Genomic DNA, 25,167 nt, shown 5'->3' with positions numbered 1-25,167 from the left:
ACTTTTTAAATTAAAGATTTGGCTTTAAAAAAAAAAAAATCTTGAGCCCAGCTTCTAATACTCAAGATATAAAAAAGTACCAAAAGGTAAGAACTGGGGCTGCAGAGATGGCTCAGAGGTTAAGAACATTGGCTGCTCTTGCAGAGGACCTGAGTTTGGTTCCCAGCACTCACATGGTTGCTAACAATCATTTGAAACTCCAGTTCCAAGAAACCTGACACTTTCTTCTGCCCTCCATTGGCAATGCATGACATGGGTGCACTTAACACAACACACATGTAGGCAAAACACTCATATAGGGTAAAAAATAAATACTGCCTCCTCCCAACAAAAACAAAAGGTTAGAATTGAAATGGTCTATGCCATCTTAAATCTTCCATAGAATATGATGGGGGGTTAAATAATAAAATAAAAACAATATACACATAGCACTGTAAAGCCAAGTGTCTACAAAAATACAACATGCCATTTTCATCATGTAACTACTTCAGTTAGAATTAGCAAGATTAATGGACACAGTATGGTCTCAGTGATCATACTTCTCTAGGGAAAATTCATGGCTACTTAAAGAAAATGAAGATAGTGTGTCCTTCTAAGATAGGTGTGTTATATAACCATCATATGAACCAATTCTTCAAGATTATTTATTCCTGATATAAAAATACAAAAAAATAGCTCTCTGTGAACAAAAAGAAACAATATAAATATTTTGTTTATAGTAGTCTGTGAGTGTTAACCTTGAATTTTCAAAATCAGGGCCAGGAAAGAAACAATCGTGCAGAAGACTGGGTAGACGGGGTACTAACCTCTTCTAACTGTAATGCTAGGTCAAAGCCCATGACTAGCTTTCAATTTCCCCCAAAGCAAGAGTATATTTGCTAAAAACTTTCATTGAAAACAACCACAACAATGCTACTTACAGTATATGAACCTTTTATCACTTTATGCAAACATATCAACACCTATCAATTAATTCAACTCCTGCTACTGGAGTAAGAAAATTCCACAGAAAATCAAGACAGTTTCTAATCAGTCCTGTTGCAATCTGTTTACTCATTTAACACAGCTTGTCATTCTTACCAGAATAAGTAACTGCTGTGGTACTATAAGTAGCACTCTGAGTATAGGATGGCACCACAGTAGCTGCAGCTGCTACTGGCTGTACGGTGGAGGACACAGGATAAATGGAGAAAGTAGTGGTAGCTGGACTTGGTGTGGCTGGTTTTATGGCTGTCACTTGTCGAGTTTGCTGGGCTTGAGTATACTGAGTTGCACCTTGACTATAACCTGCTTTAGGAGCTAAAGCAAGAAACACATCAGAAAATGAGATGGGTAACTACAGTTATTGTAACAATATACTTAAAAACTAAAATAGATGTCAAAAGTGATAGCAATTTCTTCTTGGTAAAAAAGGATAGATACAATTCTTACTAGTATGAATAAAACATGCAACTTAATCTACCATTTTCCCCAAAATGCGCCTACATTTCTGGATGACAGTTTGAGAAAATTTACAGCTGAAATAGCAGTACTTATAAATGACAGATAAAGTTTTTGTATAAGTTGTAGGTGAGTATGCCTAATGTTGCAAACAAAAGAGAGTCTCAAGTTTATTTCAATTCACATTAAAAATTTCAATGTTTAATCCTGAAACATGTTCACATACCACCAACTGCATTCTACTGGTTTACCCTTAGCGAATTTAACTCCAACTCATAAGGTGATACTTTGAAAATTCTTCAAATAGCTATTCTTAAATGGCTATCATATTTCTGCTAAGTTTTCTGTTGTTTTTAACAGCATTCCAAACAAAACATAGAAAAATCTTGTGAACAGTATGACTCATCATTAATTACTAATTAATCATGTATTAATAATCAAAACTTTTTTGTGTGTGTGAGACAGGGTCTCTTGTAGCCCCAGCTGGCCTGAACTCACTATGTAGACCAGGTTGGCCTTGAATTTACAGAGACCTGCCTGCCTCTGCCTCCTGAGTGCTGGGACTAAAGGCGTGTACCACCACGCCTGGCTAACAATCAAAACTTTTATTTTTGAAAAATGCCCAAACACCAGAGGCTAAAACTCATTTGATGTTCAGTTATTTTTAAACTTTTATCTATAGTTGCTTATGAAATCTGTTCCACACAATACATATTAAGATAGTACTTTACTGCAAAACCTAATTATCTAACACCTAAATGACTTAAAAGTCATAGTGTCAAAACAAACTTAGGAATCAAGATCTTCTAACTCCTAGATAATTCAGTATTCTTAAGCATAGGACTGACATAGTAATTAAATATGAAGTTAATTAACAATGATTACATACACAAATCAATTAAGGTATCATTAAAAGGTCACTGTAATCTATACACACACACACATTCTCCCTCTCCCTCTCTCTCTGACAGGGTCTTACTAAGTAACCCAGTCCAGTTTCAAATTCATGCCTCCTCCTTCAGCCTGGGGCCACTACCTCATGTATAGATAAAAGAACAGAAACAGGATTAGGGGAGGAACAGAACCCATCTGTTGCCCATGTTAATGGTAAAACCAGTTTGACTGTCTACTAATCTAAGGTTCTAATCTACACTTTTAAGTCTTTCAAAAATAAAAGTACTACTCAATTTTCAGTTCTCAGCTTTTCTTTTTTTTGGGAACCAGTCTTGTACCCAGGTTGGCCTCAAACTTGCTATATTATAGCTGAGGATGACTATCACTCCTAATCTTCCTGCTTCCCCTTCCCAAGTGTTGACATAACAAGCGTGTGTCACCATGCTCAATTTATATGGTGCTGGGGATTGAATACCCAGGGCTTCATACATGCAAAGCAAGCACTCAACAAACTAAGCTACATTCCCAGCCCCTCAGCTTTATTTTTAACCTTTTTGGGGCAAAGTTCTCAAGTTTATATAAGAAATTCATCTTTAAAAAAAAGAGGGGTCTTTTTGGTCTCCCCGTAGCCCCAGCTGGCCTGGAACTCGCTTATGTAGATCAGGCTGACTTTGAATTAAAAAAAAAGTATTTATTTATTTATTTATTTATTTATTTTTGGTCTTTTTGAGACAGGGTATCCCTGTAGCCCCAGCTGACCTGGACTTGCTATGTATACCAGGCTAGCCTCGAACTCAAAAGATCCGCCTGCCTCTGCCTACCAAGTGCTGGGATTAAAGGCGTGTGCCACCACGCCCAGCCTTTAATTTTTATTTTATGTGTATGGCCTCACATGCACGTAATGCCCCTCAGAGATCAGAAGAGGGTGTGGGATCTCCTGGAACTGGAGTTAAGAGCAGTTGTTAGTTGCCATGTGGGTGCTGGGAATCCCTGGGTCCTCTGCAAGAACAAGTATTCTTAACTGCTGAACCATCTCTCCAGTCCCAAGAAATTAATCTTTGAGACTACACAAATATACAGGTGTCTCTGCAAACAAAAGATTTTCTGCATTTGAATCATTATATGCACTGTACTCAACATTATTAGTGATGTGGCTGGCTTAGTGCTCTAAGTATGGGGGCAGGGTGGGTTAAAGATTGGAGGGAGTACTTGAACAAATAGCTTTGCAAACTGGGGAAGGGGAGAATAACACACCCATTATCAGTGATTGATAATAGAATCATCTGTCTTATAGATAAAGACATAAGTCTATTAAAGAAGTATCCATTGGTTATCAGGGCAGTCAGCAATATAAAATGAGGCATTTCTGGTACAGAATGTGGTTAGAAGTTATTGTCACAGCATCTTTTGTACTGTTTACTTCATCAAGAGAAGAATCCTGTGCCATACACCAACATGGCATATATTTCCAGGGGGGAAAAAAATAAAAAACAAAAAAACACAATGACTGTAGATAGACCCTGAAGTTTATCTTCATTAAAAAAAAACTCTGAATCCTATTTCAATAATTTATAGTAAAACTGTCTCACAAAACTCACCTGTCTGATAATAGGTCTCAGCGACAGAAGGCTGAGGCTGGGCAGCAGCAGCTACAGCAGCAGCAGTTGCCGTTGGCTGTTGGTAGTACTGCTTACTATCATATGCTACAGCAGGAGCTGTGGATCTTACATACGAATATGAGTCCTAAAGAAAAGGATAAAAGAAAATCTTGATTTAAGTGGCAGGAAAAACAATCCTTACTGTATAAAAATGTAATAAAGGAAAATAAACAAAACACATAGTTCTAGATCCAGACAAAGAAATCAGGTTCAACAGAAGGATGACTCATTTTGAATTTTTGAGCCTCAGGACCATGCACAAAAACAACAACAACAAAAAACCTGTCTGTTACTATGATTTATGATGAATACAGCTTTCTTTTCATTCACTCCTTTTTCTAAGAAAGTTCAAGATAAGCTGAATGAATTCCGACACTGTTCATAGTAAGAAGGGGTGGGAACACATATATGCAAGTGGAAAGGCCAAGGGGCCCAGAAATGATGGGCTTCATAGACCCTATTAAAAAAAGAAAAAAAAATCGAAAAAAAAAAAAAAAAAAAAAAATCAACAAAATTTACTATACTCTGTCTCTGGGCATAATGAAACCTCCACACATACCAAAAGGAATCCCAAATTTAGTAACCTGTCAATATTAAGAGCAAATAGATAAGGCTGGAGAGATGGCTCAGTGGTTAAGAGCACTGGCTGCTCTTGTAGAGGACCCAGGTTCAATTCCCAGCACCCATATGGTGACTAACAACCATCTGTAACTCCAGTTCCAGGGGGTCTGATGCCCTATTCTGACCTCCCTAGGCAGTGCATGGCATGGGTGCTCTTTACATACATGCAAGTAAAACACTCATACACATAAAAATTTTTTTAAAAAGTAAGTAGGGCTGGAGAGATGGCTCGGCGGTTAAGAACACTAGTTGTTCTTGCAGAAGACCCAGGTTTGAATACCAGCACCCACATGGTGACTAACAACTGTCCATAACTCCAGTCCCAGGGGATTTGACAGCCTCTTCTGACCTCCATGAGTTCTGCACGACATGGGTGCACTTACTTACATGCAGGCAATACATGCATACACATAAATAAACATGAATTAAAGCTGGGCGTGGTGGCGCATGCCTTTAATCCCAGTACTTGGGAGGGAGAGGCAGGCAGATCTCTGTGAGTTCAAGGCCAGCCTGGTCTACATAGTGAGTTCCAGGAAAGCTGGGGCTACAAGGAGACCCTGTCTCAAAAAAGACAAAAAAACAAAAACAAAACAACACCCCCCCAAAGAATTTTTTTAAAAAGTAAATAGAAATTATCTAAATTTCAGTTTCTCATCTCATAAAGTAAGTTCCTTTGTTACAGAATGAATGTAGAAAGGCCAGGCAAAGTCTAACAGGACCATAATTTAAAATTACATAAAAAATAAAAACAGGGGGCCAGGGAGATGGCTCGGGGGTTAAGAACACTGGTTGTTCTTGCAGAAGACCTGGGTTCAAATCCCAGCACCCACATGGCAGCTAACAACTGTCTGTAACTTCAGTCCCAGGGGATCCGACAGCCTCTTCTGATCTCCGCAGGCATTCCACGACACGGGTGCATTTACCTACATGCAGGCAATACATGCATACACATAAAAAAATAAAAATAATAAATAAAATAAAACAAAAAACAAAAAACATACCTAAAGAAATCAGGACCAAGCTACTCTGCATATTACATAGTCTACTATGCCACTTTCTGCCTAGGGAGTAAGCTACTATACTTTTTTCTGTAATAAACTTTCACTGACTTCAGAGAATATTATACATATAAGTGAGAAACAACTGGAGGTGGTATCGTGGCACACACAATCCCAGCACTCAGGAGGCAGAGGTAGGAGGATCTCTGTGAGATCAAGGCCAGACTGGTCCACCTGGGGCTATAGGGAGACCCTGTCTCAAAAACAAAGAAAAAAAGAAGCAACTAGAGACTATTAGAAGTTCCCTAAGACTGAATAAGCAGCAGCAGTTTAAATTAAGAGCAACGATAATATTCTTACATAGTACAAAAGAGCATCTTGACAGCATAAAAGTACAGGGTTTACATCTTTAACAAGTTTTAAGATGGAAACACGTAATATAATCATCACGTAATATGTCTAATATGGCTCAGGCCCATGAACTTGAAACTTAACCGATATACAGTCTCAATGGACTAACACTGTCCATTTGTACTAACAAGCGTATCTTTCTTATGTAATACTTTTTTAAAGCATTAAAAAAATTCATGTAAAACTTAAAAAGCTAAGCATTCATGAACATGAACACATACACATACAATTGGGTAAAATAACAAGACAGAACATAAAATTCACTGTAAAGAAGCTTAATGTTTAAATCATATCCCCAAATATCCCCATTCATTTTTCTCTATCACTGCAAGTATATTTTGGAAGATTTGAGTTTGTGAAGTACTGGCTTGGGCATTATATTATATACTGAGAACACACTAAACTTAAATGTATTAGTAAAAACTTGCAGTTTTCTTACCTGGTAGTTTTGTGTGGTAGCTGGGGGCGGTGGTGGTGGTGCTTCTTGTTGCCTCTGTGTATAACCATAGTCAGTTGCTGTGTGCGCAGTGGGGTAGCCTCCATAGGCAGCAGCTGTTGCAGCAGCTGCAACAGCTACTGGAGCAGGCCGGGCAACAGCAACTGTGGCGGCTGCTGGTGCATAGGCAGCAGTAACCGTGTGAGCAGCTACCGGAGCCTGATGGACAGTGTAGCTAGCAACTGTAGTTGGATGAGAATAGGCTACACCCGAAGCTGGCTGTTGGCTATATTGTGAAGTAGAAGAATAAATATAATAAATTTAACATTAAAATCAAGAAGTTAATCATCTTAAAATCATTTATCAACTTAAAAGCATGGAAGTAGAATATAATTTTTTAAATCAAGGAATTCATCATCTTAAAGTTTTTGATTAAAAGCATATTTTTCAAGTAATATAATCAGATTACAAAAGGCCAAATAAATTTTCTATAAAATACTGTATTTGTTATTGCTGTTTAATTTTCATTCCTTAATCACAATACTTTATATATTCACATATTATGCTTCAGATTTTGAATCACATTGTAAAGCAAGAGTAACAAACTGGGATAAGAAACACTAGGAAGGAACAAAAATCAAATCAGGAATTTTTAAAAGTGTATATATGTAAAGTTCTCTATCTTTTTAAATCTCAACAAAAAGATCTTACAGACCTTACAATGGAATACTTTAGATAAAATTTTCCAGCTTATAAGCAGCATTTCATTTTATAAATCCTTCTAAAGATGTAACAGGACACATAAGAGGCCCCAAGGCAGATGCTTTGCACTCATTACCCTTTAAGGCTCAAAAGGCAAAAGCATTTTCCAAAAAAGTAATCAAATGAATTTGTATCTAAAATTCTTACAGAACTGTTACTTTAACTTTTAAATTGAGAACCTTATCATATAGAACTAAAGATTTATGGATTTTATCATATAAAAGTGTATTTTTCATTCATGGTTCTGAGTAGCTTACTCATCTTATTTGCTAAAGTTAAACTGCTTTCTAAAAACTTAAGAGCACCCAATGGTTACTTAGCTGACTACAAGGTTTAGAACAAGCCAACAGTTAGGACTACCTAAGAGATGTGTGCCGGGGGACCCCCAAAATAGTTGAAGCTGCATTAATAAATTAGTATTTGTGTGCATGATACCACAGAAAGACTACAGAATTAAAATTTGGGACTACCATATTTAACTTGCATTTTGGGAAACACTGATAAACTAAGATGTGACCAAAGGAAATCAATATAAAGTTTTAGAGACAGGGATTTTTAAAATTTCGTATCAAAATGGAGGACCTGAGGAAAGTCAGTCTAATAAAGGTGAAGAGCTGCCTTCTAAAAGAAGACACTTACTCCATGCTGCTCCAGAGAACAGAACTAGAACCAACAGATTGAAGTTACAGGGTGGCAGATTTCAGTCCAATATGAAAAAGAAAACAAAAAACAGAAAACAGAAACAAAAAACTTAGAGTCCAAAGAAAAGAAAGTCATAATTTCTACTTGGATGAAGTTCCCCTATTTCAATATAAAACTAGTCAACACTTTCTGCATATATGACATCACAAAACAGGAAAGATAACGTTTACATTTTAAACGTGGGAAATTTTTCTAAAACTGACATTTCATATCCCATGGATAATCCGATATTGAACTGGGAGTTGAACTTAAGGCCTCATGCATGGTAGGTGAGGGTTCTACTACTGAGCTTTATTTCCAGTCTCAATTTGACATTCTTCAAAAATTTTATTATTATTGTGTGGGTACATGATGTGTGTGGGTAAGCGCATGAGCCATGGCACATGTGGAAGTCACACGACAATTTGTGGAGTCAGTTCTTTCCTTCCACTTTTACTTGTGTTCCAGGAATCGAACTCAGGTCATCAGCACTTTTACCTTCTTGCCAGTCCCCAGTCTGAAAGTCTTACTAGACTTAAGTTCAATCCCCAGGACCCATATGGTAAAAGGAGAGAATAGACTCCTCCGAGTTGTCCTTTGACCTTCACATGTATGCTGTGGCACCCCCTCCCAAATGATTAAACAAAATGTAATAAAAATTTTAAAAAATTATATATGGGCTGGAGATGATACAGCTCAGCTAGTACAGTGCTTGCCTAACATTCTCAAAGTCCCAGGGTTCAATTTCCAGCATCCCAAAAAACTGGGCATGGTGACACACAACTGTATCAAAGCACTTGGGAATTGGAGGCAAGAATCAGTTGTTCAATAATTACATGAGACTTAGCCCCAAAAATTAAGGTTAAAAAAAAAAAATACACCAGGTCTGTGAAACTTGTATTAAACATTTTTTTAGTAAGATTTTATTTCACAGGGCTAGAGATGGCTCAGAGGTTAAAAGCACTTGTTGCTCTTGCAGAGGACTGGGGTTCAGTTCCCTAGATAGTTGCTTACAAGTACCTGTTTACTCGGGATCCAAGGTCTCTGCAGATACCAAGCATACATATAGTAAGCATACATACATGCAGTCAAAAGACTCATACACATAAAAGATTTTAATTTAACATATGAAGACCACATTGGCTAAGGATATGTAAAAATTCAAATAGTCTTGGATATTAATATAATCACCCTTTGAAATCTGTAGAGGACTGGCTCCAGGGTCTTTCAGGGGCAACAAAAATCCAAGAATGCCCAAATCTCTTACAAAAACAGGTATAGTCCTCAAGGCCAGAGATGAAGCTCAGTGATATAGCTCTTGCCTGGCATATCCAAGACCCTGGGTTGAATCTTTAGGAATGCAAAAAATGGCACACCACTTGCATATAATCTATACACATTTCCCCTTATACTGTAAATCATGTCTGTATTATTTATAATATTAATATAGTGAAAAATGTCATGAAAATAGCTGTATGGTTTAGGAAATAATGGTGACAACACCAGTACATGTTCGTTAGTATAGACACAATCTTCTCCATGATGTAGAGCCTACAGATACTGAGTCAACTCTGATTGCTTCCATTCATCCCATCATTCCTGTTCAGTACTTATCCATATTTCTTGCCCTCCAGGACAAAAAGCAGGTGTGAAGAGTGGAAATATCAAGTCAACTAAGCAGGCAACTTAACTTATACTGCCTCTGATCTTAACCTTTAAAAATCCATGTCACTCAGGAAGGAAGACCATATGCTCTGGTTTATGCCTCCTGTCTCAGTGTAATTAATCATAATATTTCATGTCACTCTCCAAAATGTCTCAGTTTGAACAATAAAATTATACAAAAACCTTATAAAAAAAACGATGCCAGTAGAGTTCCTAAGGCCACCTAACCCAACTGTTTCATACAGTCAAGTACCTACTCATTATCAGGACTATAATATAATATAATATAATATAACATCCTATGGTTGTTTTTGAGATAGTGTCTTATGTGTCCCAGTCTGGCCTTCAAATTACTATGTAGTTGAGGATGACCTTGAAATACTGTTTCTTCTGCTTCCTTCTCCCAAGGACTAGGATTATAGATGTGTGCTATCATACCCAGTTTATGTGTTCTGGGGCTCAAACTCAGGATTTCCTGCAAGCAGCACTCACTTTCTTATTAACTGAGCTACATGAACAGATGCTGGAACCATAACTTCTACCAAAACCATTAGGAAGTCCCAATTTCTAGTGGGCCAAAGACTAAGCAAGGCAGCTTACTGTTAAAATTCAAGACTCTGGTTGGGCATGGTAGAACATGCCTTTAATCCTAGCATTGTGGAAGCAGAGGCAGGTGAATCTTTGAGTTGGAGGCCAGCCAGGACTACATAGTGAGACCCTGTCTCAAACCCCCCAAATTAAAAACAAGAATGGAAAAAACTCTCTGGTATATTATTTTAAGCCTGTCAGGTAAATTCTTTTGATTCCAAACACCTTAAAAAATTACTTTTTACATGCTATGATACAGATGACCAAACTAGCCTGTATTAATTTATACCCAGTCGCAAATAAATTAACTTTAAAAATGTCAGGTCAAGGGCTAGCCTAGCACAAGGGAGGTCCTCAATCTGATCCCTAGCACTGGGGATCTGACTGAGGAGAGGGGTGGTTTAGGTCAAATCAAGTTCAAATTAATTTAAGCAAAATTAGTTATTGAAAGCAGCATTTTCTGCCTAGTTTATAGTGGTAAAACCAAAAGAGTCATCTCTCAGCATAAAATGTAAAACTGACTTCCATCTGTAAAGACAGCTTTTGAGAAATAAACTTTTGTGAATAAGCTCTAATCAGCTTTAGTCAGTTTTATTTTAAAATTTGCATGTATGCATTTGTGTGACTGTAGTCTATATGTGCGAGGGTGCCCATGGAGTCCAGAGCAGAGTGCCAGATGCCCTGGAGTTGGAAGTTAAGAGGTGGTTGTCAGCTCCTGATGTGGGTGTAAATACATCAGAAAAATAAAATTTTGGTTTTGTTTTAGTTTCAGAAGCTACCTAAATTACAGAAGATAAACTACGATTACAGAACAACATCAACTTCAGCACCTGTAAAAACAGTAACAAAAAAGGAGGGATGAAATATGGAAAGAGAAGCAAAGCACAGTGCTTCAAGATTCTTAAAGCAGAGAGCACTGAGATACACTTTTTTTCTTCACTGGAAATAGAAATGGAGTGCATGGTCTAAAAAACCAGAAATACCCTGCCACTGAATCTGGGAAGACATGAAAAGAGAAGCAAGAGAGGTAAGTAACTGTCTTTTTAAAAAATATATTTATTTTTATTTATGTGTACGAATGTATTGCTTTTATGTGTGTAAGTGCATCCATGTTGTGCTATGCCCTCAGGGGTCAGAAAATGGTATCAGACTCCCTGGAACTAGAGCTACAGATGGTTGTTAACTACCATGTGGGTGCTGGGAATCAAACCCAGGTCCTTTGCAAAAGCAGTCAGTGCTCTTAACTGCTGAGCCCTCTCTCCAGCCCCGGTAAGTACTGTCTTAAATTGTGAGTATAGGAAGTAAAAACATAATTGCATACAGTTGATATATTAGGACATATATGTATATAGTAAAAGAGACATTTAGTAACATGGAAATTAATACCAAAACAAAAAACTAGAACACACTGAGGGTTTAAGTCTCTAAGAGGAGGAGATCTTAGCTTCTTTTTGTTTCTGAGGTAAGGTTGAGTGTGTATTCTGGGCTGGCTTTGAACTTGTGATTTTCCTGTCTCAGCCAGAGTTGAGCTTATAAGCATGTAACACTATTCCTGGTAGTCTTTAGCTTCTAAGTAACTGTGGTTTTCAAAATATGATCCAAAGACCTTTAAGGGTCCCTAAGACCTTTTTTTCAATTAAGTATCTGCATGAGAAAAGACTGCTATAATATATTTTAACCTAAACAATTTATTGCAACAGATTTAATGCAGAAGCAGATTTAAGAATCCAATAGTATTGCATTGGACACTAAAGAGTTGTAGAAATGTAAAGCAATGCTTTTTACTCATCTCTCTATTTTTGAAATTTAATTCTGGGGCTTAAGATGGCTCAGCAGCTGGGAATACTGTCTGCTCTTGTAGAGAAGCTGGGTTCAGATTCCAGCACCCACATGGCAGCTAACAACTGTCCCTAACTCCAGTTCCAGGGGATCTGATGCCTTCTTCTGACTTCCACGGGCACTGTACAACATGGTTGCACTTACATACATGCAGGCGCCCCAATACACATTTAAAAAAAGAATTTTTTAAAAGAGAAATTTAATTCTGAATTCTTCATAAACAATCTTGGATAACATGCAAAAGTTTTGTTATTCATTTAATGAGATACAGTTTTACTACTGAGCCAAGGCTGGCCTAAAACTCTTCCTCTTGCTTTCACTTCTCACTGTTGGGATTATATGTATGTACCATCATACTTGACTATTTTTTGTTTTATGATACAGGGTCTCACCATGTAGACCACACTGGCCTGGAACTTGCAATCTTCCTGCCTTAGCCTCTAAACACAGAGATTTATAGGCCTGTACTGCCACACCTGGCTCTCTAAGTTGTCTGTGCTGGCCTGGAACTCATTATGTAGACTAGGTTGGCTTCAAACTCATAAAAATCTGCCTGCCGCCTGTTTCCAGAGTGCTGGGATTAAAGGTGTGTGCCACCATGCCCAACCTTAACAATATTTCTAAATTTTAATTTCTACTATAGTAAATATTGCTATAACCCAAATAAACAAAATTCCTTGAAATTCTCAATAATTAGAAGTGTTATAGGGGAGCTGGGCATGGTGTCACATGACTTTAAGTCGCAGCACTTGGGGAGGTAGAGGCAGGCGGATTGCTGTGAGTTCAAGGCCAGCCTGGTCTACATAGCGAGTTCCAGGCCAGCTGGGGCTATGGGGAAAACCTGTCTCAAAAACAAAAACAAAAAAGAAGTATCATAAGGAAGGCCAGCTTGGTGATGTATGTCTGTAAATCCTAGTATTAAGGAGGCCAAGAGAGGACAACTGAGTTAAAGGAGCCTGGATCATGTGGTGATAGGCCATTAATTTGAGTTTGTAATAGTTATTCAGCATTCATTTCCCTATTTATTACCTTTTTAAGCAACAGAGGAAAAATTGCGTAGTTTATTAATAAAAAAAAAAATCACAGTAAAGCACGGTGACAAGTTTAACACACAAAACCCAATTACATACAGAATAAAACAGAGAACAAAATCCAAATGATCAACAGAGCTAATGGAGAAAAAGTATCTGAGAAGATTCAACATTGTTTATGAAAAATTTAAAAGAGGTACAACAAACCAAGAAATCAAAGAAACCAACCTTAATGCAATAAAAACAAAACCTTCAGTAAAAGTTACTCATGGAAAGCTTATCACTTAACAACACAGTCAAAGATAAAGACTCAGAGCTTTTCCATGAAGAACAGGAAAAAAGACTTCTATTTAATACTGTTCTGGTTTGATTCTCCATTGCTGTAACAAAACACTCTGACCACTACCAACTTGGGGAGGAAAGGGTTTACTTGTCTTACATCTCCCAGGTCATAGGGAGCCCAAGGTAGGAACTCAGGGCAGGAACCTGGAGGCAGGAGCTGGAACACAGGTCATAGAGGAACACTGCTTACTGACTTGCTCCTCTGTCCCCATTTGCTTGCTTTCTTATGCAACATAGGCCCACCTGCCCAGGGGTGGCACCACCCACAGTATGCTGAGCCCTTCCATATCACTCAACAATCAAGATGATGCCCCACAGATATGGCCACAGGCTAGTCCTATGGAAGCAATTCCCCAATTGAGGCTCCCTCAACCCAGGTATGTCAAGTTGACACTAAAGCTATCCAGCATAAATATATTACAAGTCTTAGACTGTACTACGCAAAGGGGGAAAAAAAAGCAAAATTATCTCTGTTCACAAATAACACGATCTTGCATATAGAAACCCTCAAAGATTTCATGCACACACAAAAAGTTGAGTAAGTGTATTCACTAAAGTGTCAGATTATAAAAATCAACTCACAAACATCAGTTCATTTCTATACATAAAATAATTCCATTTACAGCACTATCAAAAGGAAAAAAGTAGTTAAGAACAAACATTAGGGGCTGGGGAGATAGATAGCTTAGACACCAAAGTGCTTGCCATGGAAGCATGAAGATCTGAGTTCAGAGTCTCAAAACCCATGCAAACCCCACCCCCCAAACAAAAACAAAAAAACCCAGGTACAATAACTTGAGCCTGTGATCCTAGTACTAGAAACAGATACATACATATCTGGGCTTGCTGGCCACACAAAGAGCAAACCCGAGGGGTCAGTGGGTTATAAGGCACATGCTGCCAAGCCTGATGACCTGAGTTCAATATCCAGGACAAGGTACACAATAGGATCTGATACAGTGAAGAGAGAACTGATTCTTAAAAGATACAAACAAAAACATCCCAAATACATGGGTTAGAAGACAGTTTTAGTGTGTCAGTACTTCTCAAAGTGATCTACAGATTCAAGGGGATGTTTTACAGGAATTGAAGAATCCATTTTAAAATTCACAAGTCTGAAGGAACCCCGAACAGCTAAAGCAACCTTAAAGGACAAAGCTGGAGTTTTCATGCATCCTCATCTGAAACGATAGCAACCAAAGTTACAGCAATTGAAACTGTGTGATACTGGAATAAAGACAACAAATTGACCAATGGAACAAAATGAGGAGTCTAGAAACAAACCTTTCCATACACAGTCAAGCAATTTTTAACAGAGTTGCCAAAAGCATTCAATGGGAAGAACAATCTTCTCAACAAATGGTGCTGGGAAAACTGAACACCTACTTGCAAAGGAATGAACTAAAATGAAACCTTTCCATCCTTCCATAACACTATACAGAAAAATTAACTTGAAATGAATCAAAGCAGCTGCAGTATATAGTTCTACCATAAACATGGTAGAGCTTCATGTTTGGCATATAAAAAATACCTCCTCCAAAGATCTACATGTGTTAGAACCATAAAATTTCGGTGCTGGAGAGAGAACTCAGCAGTCAAAAGTGTGTACTGCTCTTGTAGAGGACCCAAGTTTGGTTCCCAGCACAAACACCTGTAACTCCAACTCTAGGGGAGCCAACACCTTATTCTGGCCTTGGCAGATACCTGCATTCACATACACATTATCAACATACAGACACACACAGACGTATAATTTAAAAATAAAATAAGCCAGCTGTGATGGCACATACCTTTAATCCCAGCACTCCAGAGGCAGAGGCAGGTGGATCACTGTGAGTTTGAGATCAGTCTGGTCTATACAGTGAATTCCAGGCCAGCCAAGGCTAAATAGTAAGATCCTGCCTCAAATAAAATAAATCTTAAAAATTATAAAGTTTTTAGTAGTTAACACAAGGAAACTTGGATTTAGCAATTAACTTCTTGATTATGACATCAAAAGAAGAGGCAAAGGTAGACACAGAGAGATGGTCAGAGGGTAAAGGTTCCTGCCACTAAACCTGCTGACCTGTGTGATCCCTGGGACTTAGAGGAGAGAACCAACTCCTGGGAGTTATGCTCGAACTCAATACATGTGCTGTAGCACACACCCCCTCCAACTCCCTCAAAAAATAAAGGATAGGCAAAAGCGGAGAGAGAGAGAGAGAAATCAGACTGTATCAAACTTAAAATGTTGGTCATTTAAGGGTATAACCTTGCATAACATGGGTGTACCCACCTACATGCAGGCAATACACTCATATACATAAAACAAATATTTAAAAAAGGGTGTTAAGCATCACAGTGGAAAGATACCATATGGAATAAGAGATAGCTGCAATTCAATGTCTGATAAGATTAAAATCCAGAATATATAAAAGTTTTATAATTCAACAATTAAGTCAAATAACTTGATTTTAAAAAATGAGCAAAAGCCACAGACATTTTTCTTGGATACACAAATGGCCACAGGGCCTATGATAAGATACTCAAAAACTCACTAATCTAAGATAAACACATCAAAAGCACAACAAGGTACTGTCTCATATCCACTAGAATGACTACTATAAAAACAAATGTTTGAGGCATGTGGAAGAAACTAGAACCTTTGTGTATTGTTGGCAGGGTTATAAAACAGTGCACATTGCTATGGAGGTTCTTCAAAAAATTAAAAACAGAACTATCGTTTAACCTAGCAACCCACTTTGACCCAGCAGTCCCACTTTTGGGTATATGTCAAAAAGTTAAAAGCAGTGTCCAGTAGATACTCAAACACTCAGCACTATTAACAAGAGCCAAGAGGCAGAAGTAACCCAAATGTTTATCAACAGAGGAGTGCAAAATAAGATGTGGCATGTACATACAGTAGCATACATTTAGCCTTAAAAAGGAAAGGACATTAGTTGTAACATGAACTTTAAGGATATTATGGTAGGTGAAATAAGCCAAGCATAAAACAATAGATATTGTATTATTTAGCTAATATATTTATTTCTATTTCTAGAGACATTCAGAGTGGCAAAATTTATAGAAACAGAAAATAGAACGGATTACCAGGGGCTGGATGGGGAAAGAATTGTTAAAGGTCTGGAAATGTGTTTTATAACATTGTAAATATATTTTACACTATTGAACTATACTTAAAAATGACAAAGATTCATGCCTTTAATCCCAGCACTTGGGAGGCAGGTGGATCTCTGTGAGTTCGAGGCCAGCCTGGTCTACATAGTGAGTTCCAGGACAGCTGGGGCTATAGGGAGACCCTGTCTCAAAAAGACTTCAAAAAAATGACAAAGATGATAAATTTCATGACTGATCTGAATAAAGCCCTATCCTCATCCCAACTTAATTTTGCTAAATACAATTTTTCAAAGCAGTATTGAGTATTTAGGCATTCAGCTACATAAACTTACAGAAAAGAACTAAATAACTGTCTCAACATAAGGTACCTAAACATAAGGACAACATACTATTTAAAAAGTTGTAATGAATTAAACAGTAAGTTTATCAGGGCTGGAGAGAGTAAGTGCGGTTAAGAGCACTGACTGCTCTTGCAAAGGACCTGGGTTCAATTCCCAGTACCCACATGGTGGCTACGAACTGTCCTTAACTCTACGGTTCCAGGGAAATCCGAAGTTCTCTTCTGACCTCCGTGGCATTGTACCACATGGGTGCACTCACATACATGCAGGCAACACACTCATACACATAAAATAGCCCCCAAAACAGTAAGTTTATCAATGTAGTTGCATTAATACCTTTTACCAGTGGCTAGTAAAAGGTCACACCACCTACCACACTTTCTGGTGTTACAGCTTGCCACAGACACTGATGCTAGTTCTTAAGAGAACAGGCAGTTCATGAGTGGTTAGAAGCTCTAGTACCAATAGTTTTGCCAGAGGGCTAAACCTCTCATTTTATGAAAGGGTTTCTTTGTTTTTCTTTTAAGTCTCCCAAAAGGAACTACCACAATCAATAAATTAGAACACTCCCCCCTCCCCCAACAACAACAAGCCCTCTTGCACATCTTTTTAAGGAAGAACCATAAGGAAGCTTTTTTTGTCTCAGCCCTGGCTCTGGGTAAAGAAAAAAAAATTCCTTAAGCAAAAGACAGTCCTCTGGAATACATAATCTAAAATTTATTCCAGTAAATTAGCTTAATATAATCCTACACCGACAGTGAGTTTAGGTGCTTCAAATAATGCATCTCCCCAAAAATGCTGCAGATAATGTTGCAACCAACAGGAGATCTCAAAAATAATTTAACGGGCATGACGGGCACACCTTTTATCCCATCACTTGGGAGGCAGAGGCTGGCAGATCTGGGATTGAGGCCAGTCTGGTCTCCATAGCCAAGTTCCAGGCCACTTGGGGCTACAGAGAGAGACCCTACCTCAAAACAAACAAACAATCAAACAAACAAACCACAATGAGCCCCACAGGAAATAAGACATGAACAAGAAGACCGCTAAATATGTTTAAAGAAATAAAAGAGAATATAAAGTCCAAGGTCAAGGAGTAAGAGATGGCTTAGCAGTTAAGAGAACTTTCTGCTCTTCCAGAGGAACCAGAGTTCAGTTCCTTGCACATACATTGGGCAGCTCACAACTCCAGTGGGATCCAACACCCTCAACTAGCTTCTATGGGCACCGGCATGCAAATGCACTTTGCCCCCCCCATATATATAATTTAAAAAATAATTAATCTTAAGCTGGGTGTGTGGCACACGCCTTTAATCCCAGCACTTGGGAGGCAGAGGCAGGTGGATCTCTGTGAGTTCAACTAAGTTGGAATCTGGGATTCACATGGAGGAAGGAGAGAGCCAACTCATACAAGCAGGACCTCCACATGTGCACTATGACACAGAGACAAACAAATAAATGTAATTTTATTTTTGTCTTTTTGAGACAGGGTCTCTCTGTAGCTCCAGCTGGCCTGGAACTTGCAATGTAGACCAGGCTAGCCTTGAACTCACAGATATCTAACCTGCCTCTGCCTCCCAGGTGTGGGTATTAAAGGTGTATGCTACCACACCTGGCCTATATGTGTAATTTTTAAAAAATGGATTACATTTTAAAAAAAAAAAAAAAAAAAATCAGATGAAGATGGGTGTGGTTGTACATGCTGGTAATCCCTAGCACATGGGAGGCTGATGCGGCAGGAATAAGTTCAAGACCAGCCTAATAATGAATTCAAATTGGAAGTTACATCATCAAGACAAAAACAAGTTAGATGAACTTTTTTTTTTTTTTTTTTTTTTGAGTCTTTTTGAGACAGGGTCTGTAGTCCAGCTGTCCTGGAACTCACTAGTAGACCAGGCTGGCTTTGAACTCACAAAGATCTGCCTGCCTCTGCCTCCCGAGCGCTGGGACTAAAGGTGTGACCACGCCCAGGATCTGATGAACTTCTAAAGGAACCAAACAGAACATTTGGAAATGAAGAATATAAAAATTGCAACCAGAAACTCAGGTACTAAATAATAATAATAATGGGGGGGGGAGCGGCAGTGAAATGGAAAGTATCCATAAAAATTACCCAAAATGGGGCTGGAGCTGGAGAGATGGCTCAGTGGTTAAGAGCACTTGTACTTCCAGAGGACTTGGGTTCAGATCTGAGCACCCAGATGGTAGCTCACAACTGCCTGCATGCACATGGTACATATACACACATTTAGACACACATACACACATAAACTAAATAAAATCTTAAAACTATTATCCAGAATGTATAAAGACAGACTAAATAACAATAAATAATATTAATAATAAAACTTAAAGAGGTTAAAATCCTGGACAACAGAATAAAAATGTTAACTTACAACCAGTTGGCATTACAAATGGAGAAAAACAAGAAAGACTATTAAAAGAATATCCAAAAGCCCTAGGTGTAGAGATTCCACTGTAGATGGGCTGAGCACCTCACAGACACTCATTCTGTGGATCCTTATATTCAAAGACAAGTATACCTGTCACCACTCATCAAAGAAGCTTTTTTGCAACAGATGGAGACTGTTAAAAATTTCCACAACTGGTAACACAAAGTTTAAGTGTTTGTGAGATAGAAGCTTAGCCCTAAGTGACACATGTACAATGGAACCTTGATAGGTAAGACTCATGGAACATAGTGGAAGATAGTGAATGGGGGTAGAGAGAACACTAATGCATCTCTCAACTCTCACCAGTGAAGCTTCCTCATGCAACAGAGGGTGATAACACAGATGGTCACAATTGGCCCAGGTATAATAGAGAACAAGAGACTGCAGAATGTGTGCCCCTAGATAGGACTTCTATATTAAACCTCACCCATCAAGGGCTCAGGGACCATTGCAGAAGGGTAGGTAGAAAGATTTTAAGAGCCAGAGGTGGTACATGACCAGACGAAAACAAAGTCTTCCAGAATTCTGGGAACTTACTAAGATGAACTTATAGCAATGATGACCATGCACAAGACCCATGCAAACTCATCAGAGAAAAACCCAACAGAGAACTGGGGAAATGGGCAGCAGGCCCCACCCTTAGGTGAGGAACTATTGTCACCTGATCACTGCTGGGTGAGGGAGACTTGATCTTTTTTTTTAAAGAAAAACTTTTATGGGGCTGGAGAGATGGCTCATCAGTTAAGAACACTGACTGTTCTGTTCTTGCACAAGACCCGGGTTCAAATCCTAGCATCCATAAAAATAATAAAACTTTTAAAACTTTTAAATAAAATTTTAAAAACTTTTATTATTTTTATGTATATGCCATGTATTGCCTGCATGTATGTGAGTTAATATAACCCTGTCCTGCAATGCCTGCGGAGGACAGAAGAGGTCGTCAGATCCCCTGGAACTGGAGTTATGGACAGTTGTTAGCTGCCATGTGGGTGCTGGGATTCGAACGTGGGTCTTCTGCAAGAACAACCAGTGTTCTTAACCACTGAGCCATCTCTCTAGCGCCTTTATCTTTTTTAAGGGAGAGAGAGACACTAGATAGGCTGAACAGGCTCCAATGGGTGAACTCACTCCAAGGGACACTGAGTAAACAAACTTTTCTCAATAGACCTTTACATACATGACAGAATGCATGAAATCCTGTGGGTGGGCTATGGGGGGTGAAGACAGGGGAAAGGGTCTGAATATGGGGGGGAGGGTGTCAGAACTTCCCCAAAATGAATGACAGCAAATGGTGGTAAATATTTGCTGGTAAATGAAGGCCAATTTTAAATAATCATTGATTACAGAAGACAACAATTATTTCCAACAATAAGTATACAATAGCAGCCCCCAAATCTGTATCTGAAGTTGAAGTCCTTGTAACTACAGGTAAATAACTGAATTGCTTAGATAATAAACTCACCAAGTGCTGGTTACATTAAAAGCTGGTGGTTAACATATAGTGTTTTTTAACTGCATTGAAGGAAAATAAGTATTTCATCATTTCTCAAACATTAACATCCCTTTGGGAAATGAGAACTATTCACGCAGACAGAAAAATAACTAAATATAGACTCTATTGGGTAGAATATAGATAGCTCAGTGAGTAAAGGCACTTGCAACCTAGCCTGATGACCTGAGCTCAATCTCCAGATTCCATATGGTGGAAGCAGAGACTCAATTCCCACAAATTCTCCTATGACCTCTACACATGTGCTATGGTGCACACACAATAAATAAATGCAATTAACAGAGACATACATACACACACACACACTAAATAAAATGTAACTGAAAAATTTTAAACTAGCCTCTGTCAATTACTGTTTTCTTATTGAAAAAGTTTTTTCTTCAATTCTAGTTCCAAAGCCATTCTTTGCCAAGTCTGTAGAATTCTTTCTCTGGATCTATACAGATGCTCCCAAAATTTGCAACCATAGCTTTTATCTTTTTTGTTATTTATTCATTCAAAGTATGTTTACATGCCGAGCACTGTACTTTCACTGGTTTCAGTCATATTCTGCTTTAACAGTGGATCACCAACATATGATAAACAGATTTATGTTACTAATTCTTACTCCTTTTCTGAGCCCCAAATCCCAAATTCTAAATAATGGCTAATATTGATAGGAATAGCCTTTTTTTCCCCTTTGGTCTTTTTAAGACAGGGTCTCCCTGTAGCCCCAGCTGGCCTGGACCTCACTATATAGACCAGGCTGGCCTTGAACTCAGAGATCCGCCTGTCTCTGCCTCCCCAAGTGCTGGAATTAATTAAAGGCATGTGCCACCATGCCTAGCACTAAAACATTCATTTTTAAAAAATATTCTATTTATTATTTTTATTATATATATATATGCATATATTGTCTGCATGTAGGTAAGTACACTCGTGTTGTGCAATGCCCGCAGAGGACAGAAGAGACAGATCCCCTGGAACTGGAGTTATGGACAGTTGTTAGGCACCATGTGGGTGCTGGGATTCGAACCTGGGTCTTCTGCAAGAGCAGTCAGTGTTCTTATCCGCTGAGCCATCTCTCCAGCCCCCAAAAACACTCATAATTTTTTTTAAAAATTACACTAAAAATGTTTTCAAAGCCAGGTATGATGGCTCACATCAGTAAATCCAGCACTTGGGAAGCTGAGGCAGGGGGACTATCTCAAGTTTGAAAGTAGCTGGACTAATTAGTGAGTTCTAGCCAGCCTAGGCTACAGAATGAGACTGTATCCAAATAAAATAAACTAAAAATATCAGAGACTGTTTGTCCAAAGTCACATGGCTGTTGGTGAAAGGAAGCAGACTTAGGACAGGGTCTAAATTCAAAGCCCATCCAATTCAAACAACTGATACATTCCTGTCTTGGATCAATCCAGTTCCTTTGTCTAAAATAATATTCTCTTGATTTTCAGAATGAAGAGCTCATGGTCTACCTCAAAATCTGTAATAGGATTTTCCCAATTTCCCATTTTAGTATTTGACTAAAAATAGTAATCACTCCTATGGCATAGCTATTTCTCTACCCTCAGTGCTCCACAAGTGTAAACTCTTTGAAAGCAGGGACTAATAAGCAAATTGTAGGTAGTCATTAAGTACCAAGTGAATTATCCTCTTCAAATGTCTTTTAACATACAGAATACCCAAAACAAATGCCTAATGTTTGTTAATAATCTTTTAATGTATTAAAAAGCACACTGTATATGGCTTTATCAAACAGTAAAATAAACCATATTTGAAAAATGATCCTAGTTCTGTATCCAATAGTGGTGTCAAGGGTAATTTATGAATGCGAGTAGTTGACCCTTCACTTTTTTACTCAGTAGAATTAAGATGTACCTAAGTTATTCTAACACTGCCAACGACTACCATTCCTAAGCCCAAGAATTTTCTTATTTCACTTGATGACATTTCTTGGTAATTATGTAGCTGGTTGTCTTTTTCTTTTCTTTTTTCCTTTCCTTTCTTTTTTCTTTTGAGACATGGTCTCCCTGTAGCCCCTGCTGGCCTGGAACTCATTATGCAGACCAGGGTGGTCTTTATCTCAGAGATCTGCCGGCCTCCTGAGTGCTAGGGTTAAAGGCAGGTACCACCACACCCAGGAATGACTGTCATAAGAAAACAAACAAAAGAAAAAACACAAATACCTTTATTTTAAGCAGTTACACATTCTAATTCAACTATCTATATGAGCACAGGTCGCTCTGAGGTCCAGTGAACTATCCCTTTTATCAGTATTACTTCTTTGGTGCCTGATAATCTAAGACCTTCTTAATTATTTCTTACAAGATTGTCCTAACTACTTTGGGGATAATATTCTCACTACAAACATTAAGACCCCGTCATCAAGTTACCTCAAAAATCTTGAGATATCAAGTCTAGAATTAGACTAAATATACTAGGAGTTAATTTGATGGCCCTTTTAAAAATTTCGTGAATATAACCTTTTTCTATTATGACTTTTAGATACTTTGTATTTGTCCTGCAAGGTTTCACTTTTTTTTCCCACCCTTGGTCTTTTTGAGACAAGGTCTCCCTATAGCCCAGCTGGCCTAGAATTTACTATGTAGAACAGGCTGGCCTTGAACTTACAGAGATCCACCCGCTGACTACTCTAGAGTGCTGGGATTGGAGGCATGAGCCACCATACCCATTGGCTTCACTATTTTTATAGCAGTGCTGGGGCTCAGTCAGAGTGCTTGGATAAAAAAAGAGGAGTTATTTGAAATTTAATAACAATTCAATACTGCTGTAATAGGAATGCTGATTTGTTTTTGTTGAGACTGAGTCCCCTTACATAGATCAAGTTGGCCTTGAATTTACCCAGGCTTGTTCCAGTACTGGGATTACAAGTGTGCACCACCACATCCAACTGAAGAACGCTTTTTTTGACATTTATATGTACATGTGTGTGCCTGCTTCTTTGTATGTACACCATATATGTACAAGCACCTGAAGGGATCAGAACAGGGAGTCAGATCCTCTAGAGCTGGAGTTACAGGCAGTTGTGAGCCACCATATTGGTGCTGGCAACTGAGAACCAGAGTCCTCCGCAAAAGCAACAAGTGCTCTTAAACACTGAACCACATATCCAGCCCGTAGAAAGCACATTATACAGAATTTACTTTGAAACCAAATGGCCAGGGGAGAGCATGATACTAGTTTTTGGACAAGAAAATTTACTGGGTTTTATTTTTTCATGTATGTTGATTTGAATAATCCTATTGTCTGCAAATAAGGGTTTTTCTTCCCTATTTTTTTTCTTCACTATTAAATTGAAACCTACTTTAAAAATACTTTACTCTGAGATTATGAAGCTGTACATATTAAGCATATAACACATATAAATCAGGGAGTTCTTTAAAAATGTAGGAAATTCTACAGCAGTAGTAGGCACACTTACTAAAAACCAGGCTCTATGCTAGAAGCTTCTCTTTGAAAGCTAGGTGAAGAAATCAAGTTTGAGAGGTTTAGTGACTTGGCCAATGGACTGGAGATGGAGCTCAAACTCAAATTTAAGTCTAGTTCCAAATTCATGTCCTTTTTATGATAAGTGTATCATAAAGACAGTTTACAAAAGCATTTCCAAGTATATACTTCAACATGCTATGCAGGGACATCTTGACTCATTCTAATATCCCCTCCCCTTTTTAAAGCAGTACTACGGATCAAACTCTGAACCTTGAGCTTTCTATGTTCCATGCTCTACCATTAAGGTATACCCCAGACCTTTCAACCTACTCCTTTGGTTATCAGTAGGGAATATCAGAAGTGTAGTAACTATCCTTTTGGGGGAAAAAAACTTCATTCTTTCAAACTCTTTAGTGTAATACACATCTTAGGGTCTCTGATTCAGCAGTGGGAGAACTGATAAATGCAAGTTGGAAAAAAATTTACTTAACAGAACCAGTAAATTTCCATCACCACAACTGGTTTCAAAGCCAGTTCACCTTTTTTTTTTTTTTAACCTTCTCAGTTAGTGATTAATCTTTATATCCTACTAGTGTTTAACTGTATATTCTAGTAAAAAGTGTAAAAGAAATGTGAAAAAGTAAACTCACTGGCTAATCAGTCCACCTAACTGCCAACTCGTTATTTTAGTCATATGAAACACTTATTTACGACTATATGTCATGAAGACATCTCAAAAAATCATTTAGATGAGATGTAGTCTTTGGACTAGCAGATTCTTTTTTTTTTTAAATTATTTATTTAATAACCACACAATCAGAAGAAGCATTTCATTACAACAGCATTGACATATCCAGTAACAATTTCCAGAGCTAAGATACATTTCCTTCAAAATTGGCTGTAAATTTTTAGGTTTACAGTTGAATTATTACAGTTATACAATATTGT

At 38.1% G+C, this 25,167-nt stretch overlaps 1 protein-coding gene across 6 annotated transcripts in view; it reads right to left on the bottom strand.

Annotated features, from left to right (window-relative positions):
* Zfr (zinc finger RNA binding protein) overlaps positions 1-25,167 on the bottom strand; it is an 82,788-nt gene that overhangs the window by 51,279 nt on the left and 6,342 nt on the right. For 3 of the 6 annotated variants that reach the window (XM_017798817.2, XM_017798807.2, XM_017798821.2), the window contains exons 3-6: positions 7,860-7,883; positions 6,462-6,744; positions 3,933-4,077; positions 1,081-1,299 (exon numbers count right to left, since the gene is read on the bottom strand). In XM_017798817.2, coding sequence (XP_017654306.1) covers positions 1,081-1,299; positions 3,933-4,077; positions 6,462-6,744; positions 7,860-7,883 — 671 coding nt within the window. The remainder of the gene's footprint in view (positions 1-1,080; positions 1,300-3,932; positions 4,078-6,461; positions 6,745-7,859; positions 7,884-25,167) is intronic. The other 3 variants (XR_003849892.1, XM_029564720.1, XM_008835493.3) reach the window with 1 other exon arrangement.

This window comes from Nannospalax galili, unplaced genomic scaffold (genome assembly GCF_000622305.1).
Source record: "Nannospalax galili isolate Female #2095 unplaced genomic scaffold, S.galili_v1.0 scaffold150, whole genome shotgun sequence".
NCBI classification, from domain to species: domain Eukaryota; kingdom Metazoa; phylum Chordata; class Mammalia; order Rodentia; family Spalacidae; genus Nannospalax; species Nannospalax galili.
Note: the sequence above shows the minus strand (reverse complement) of the source record. Positions and strands in the feature narration are given on the sequence as shown.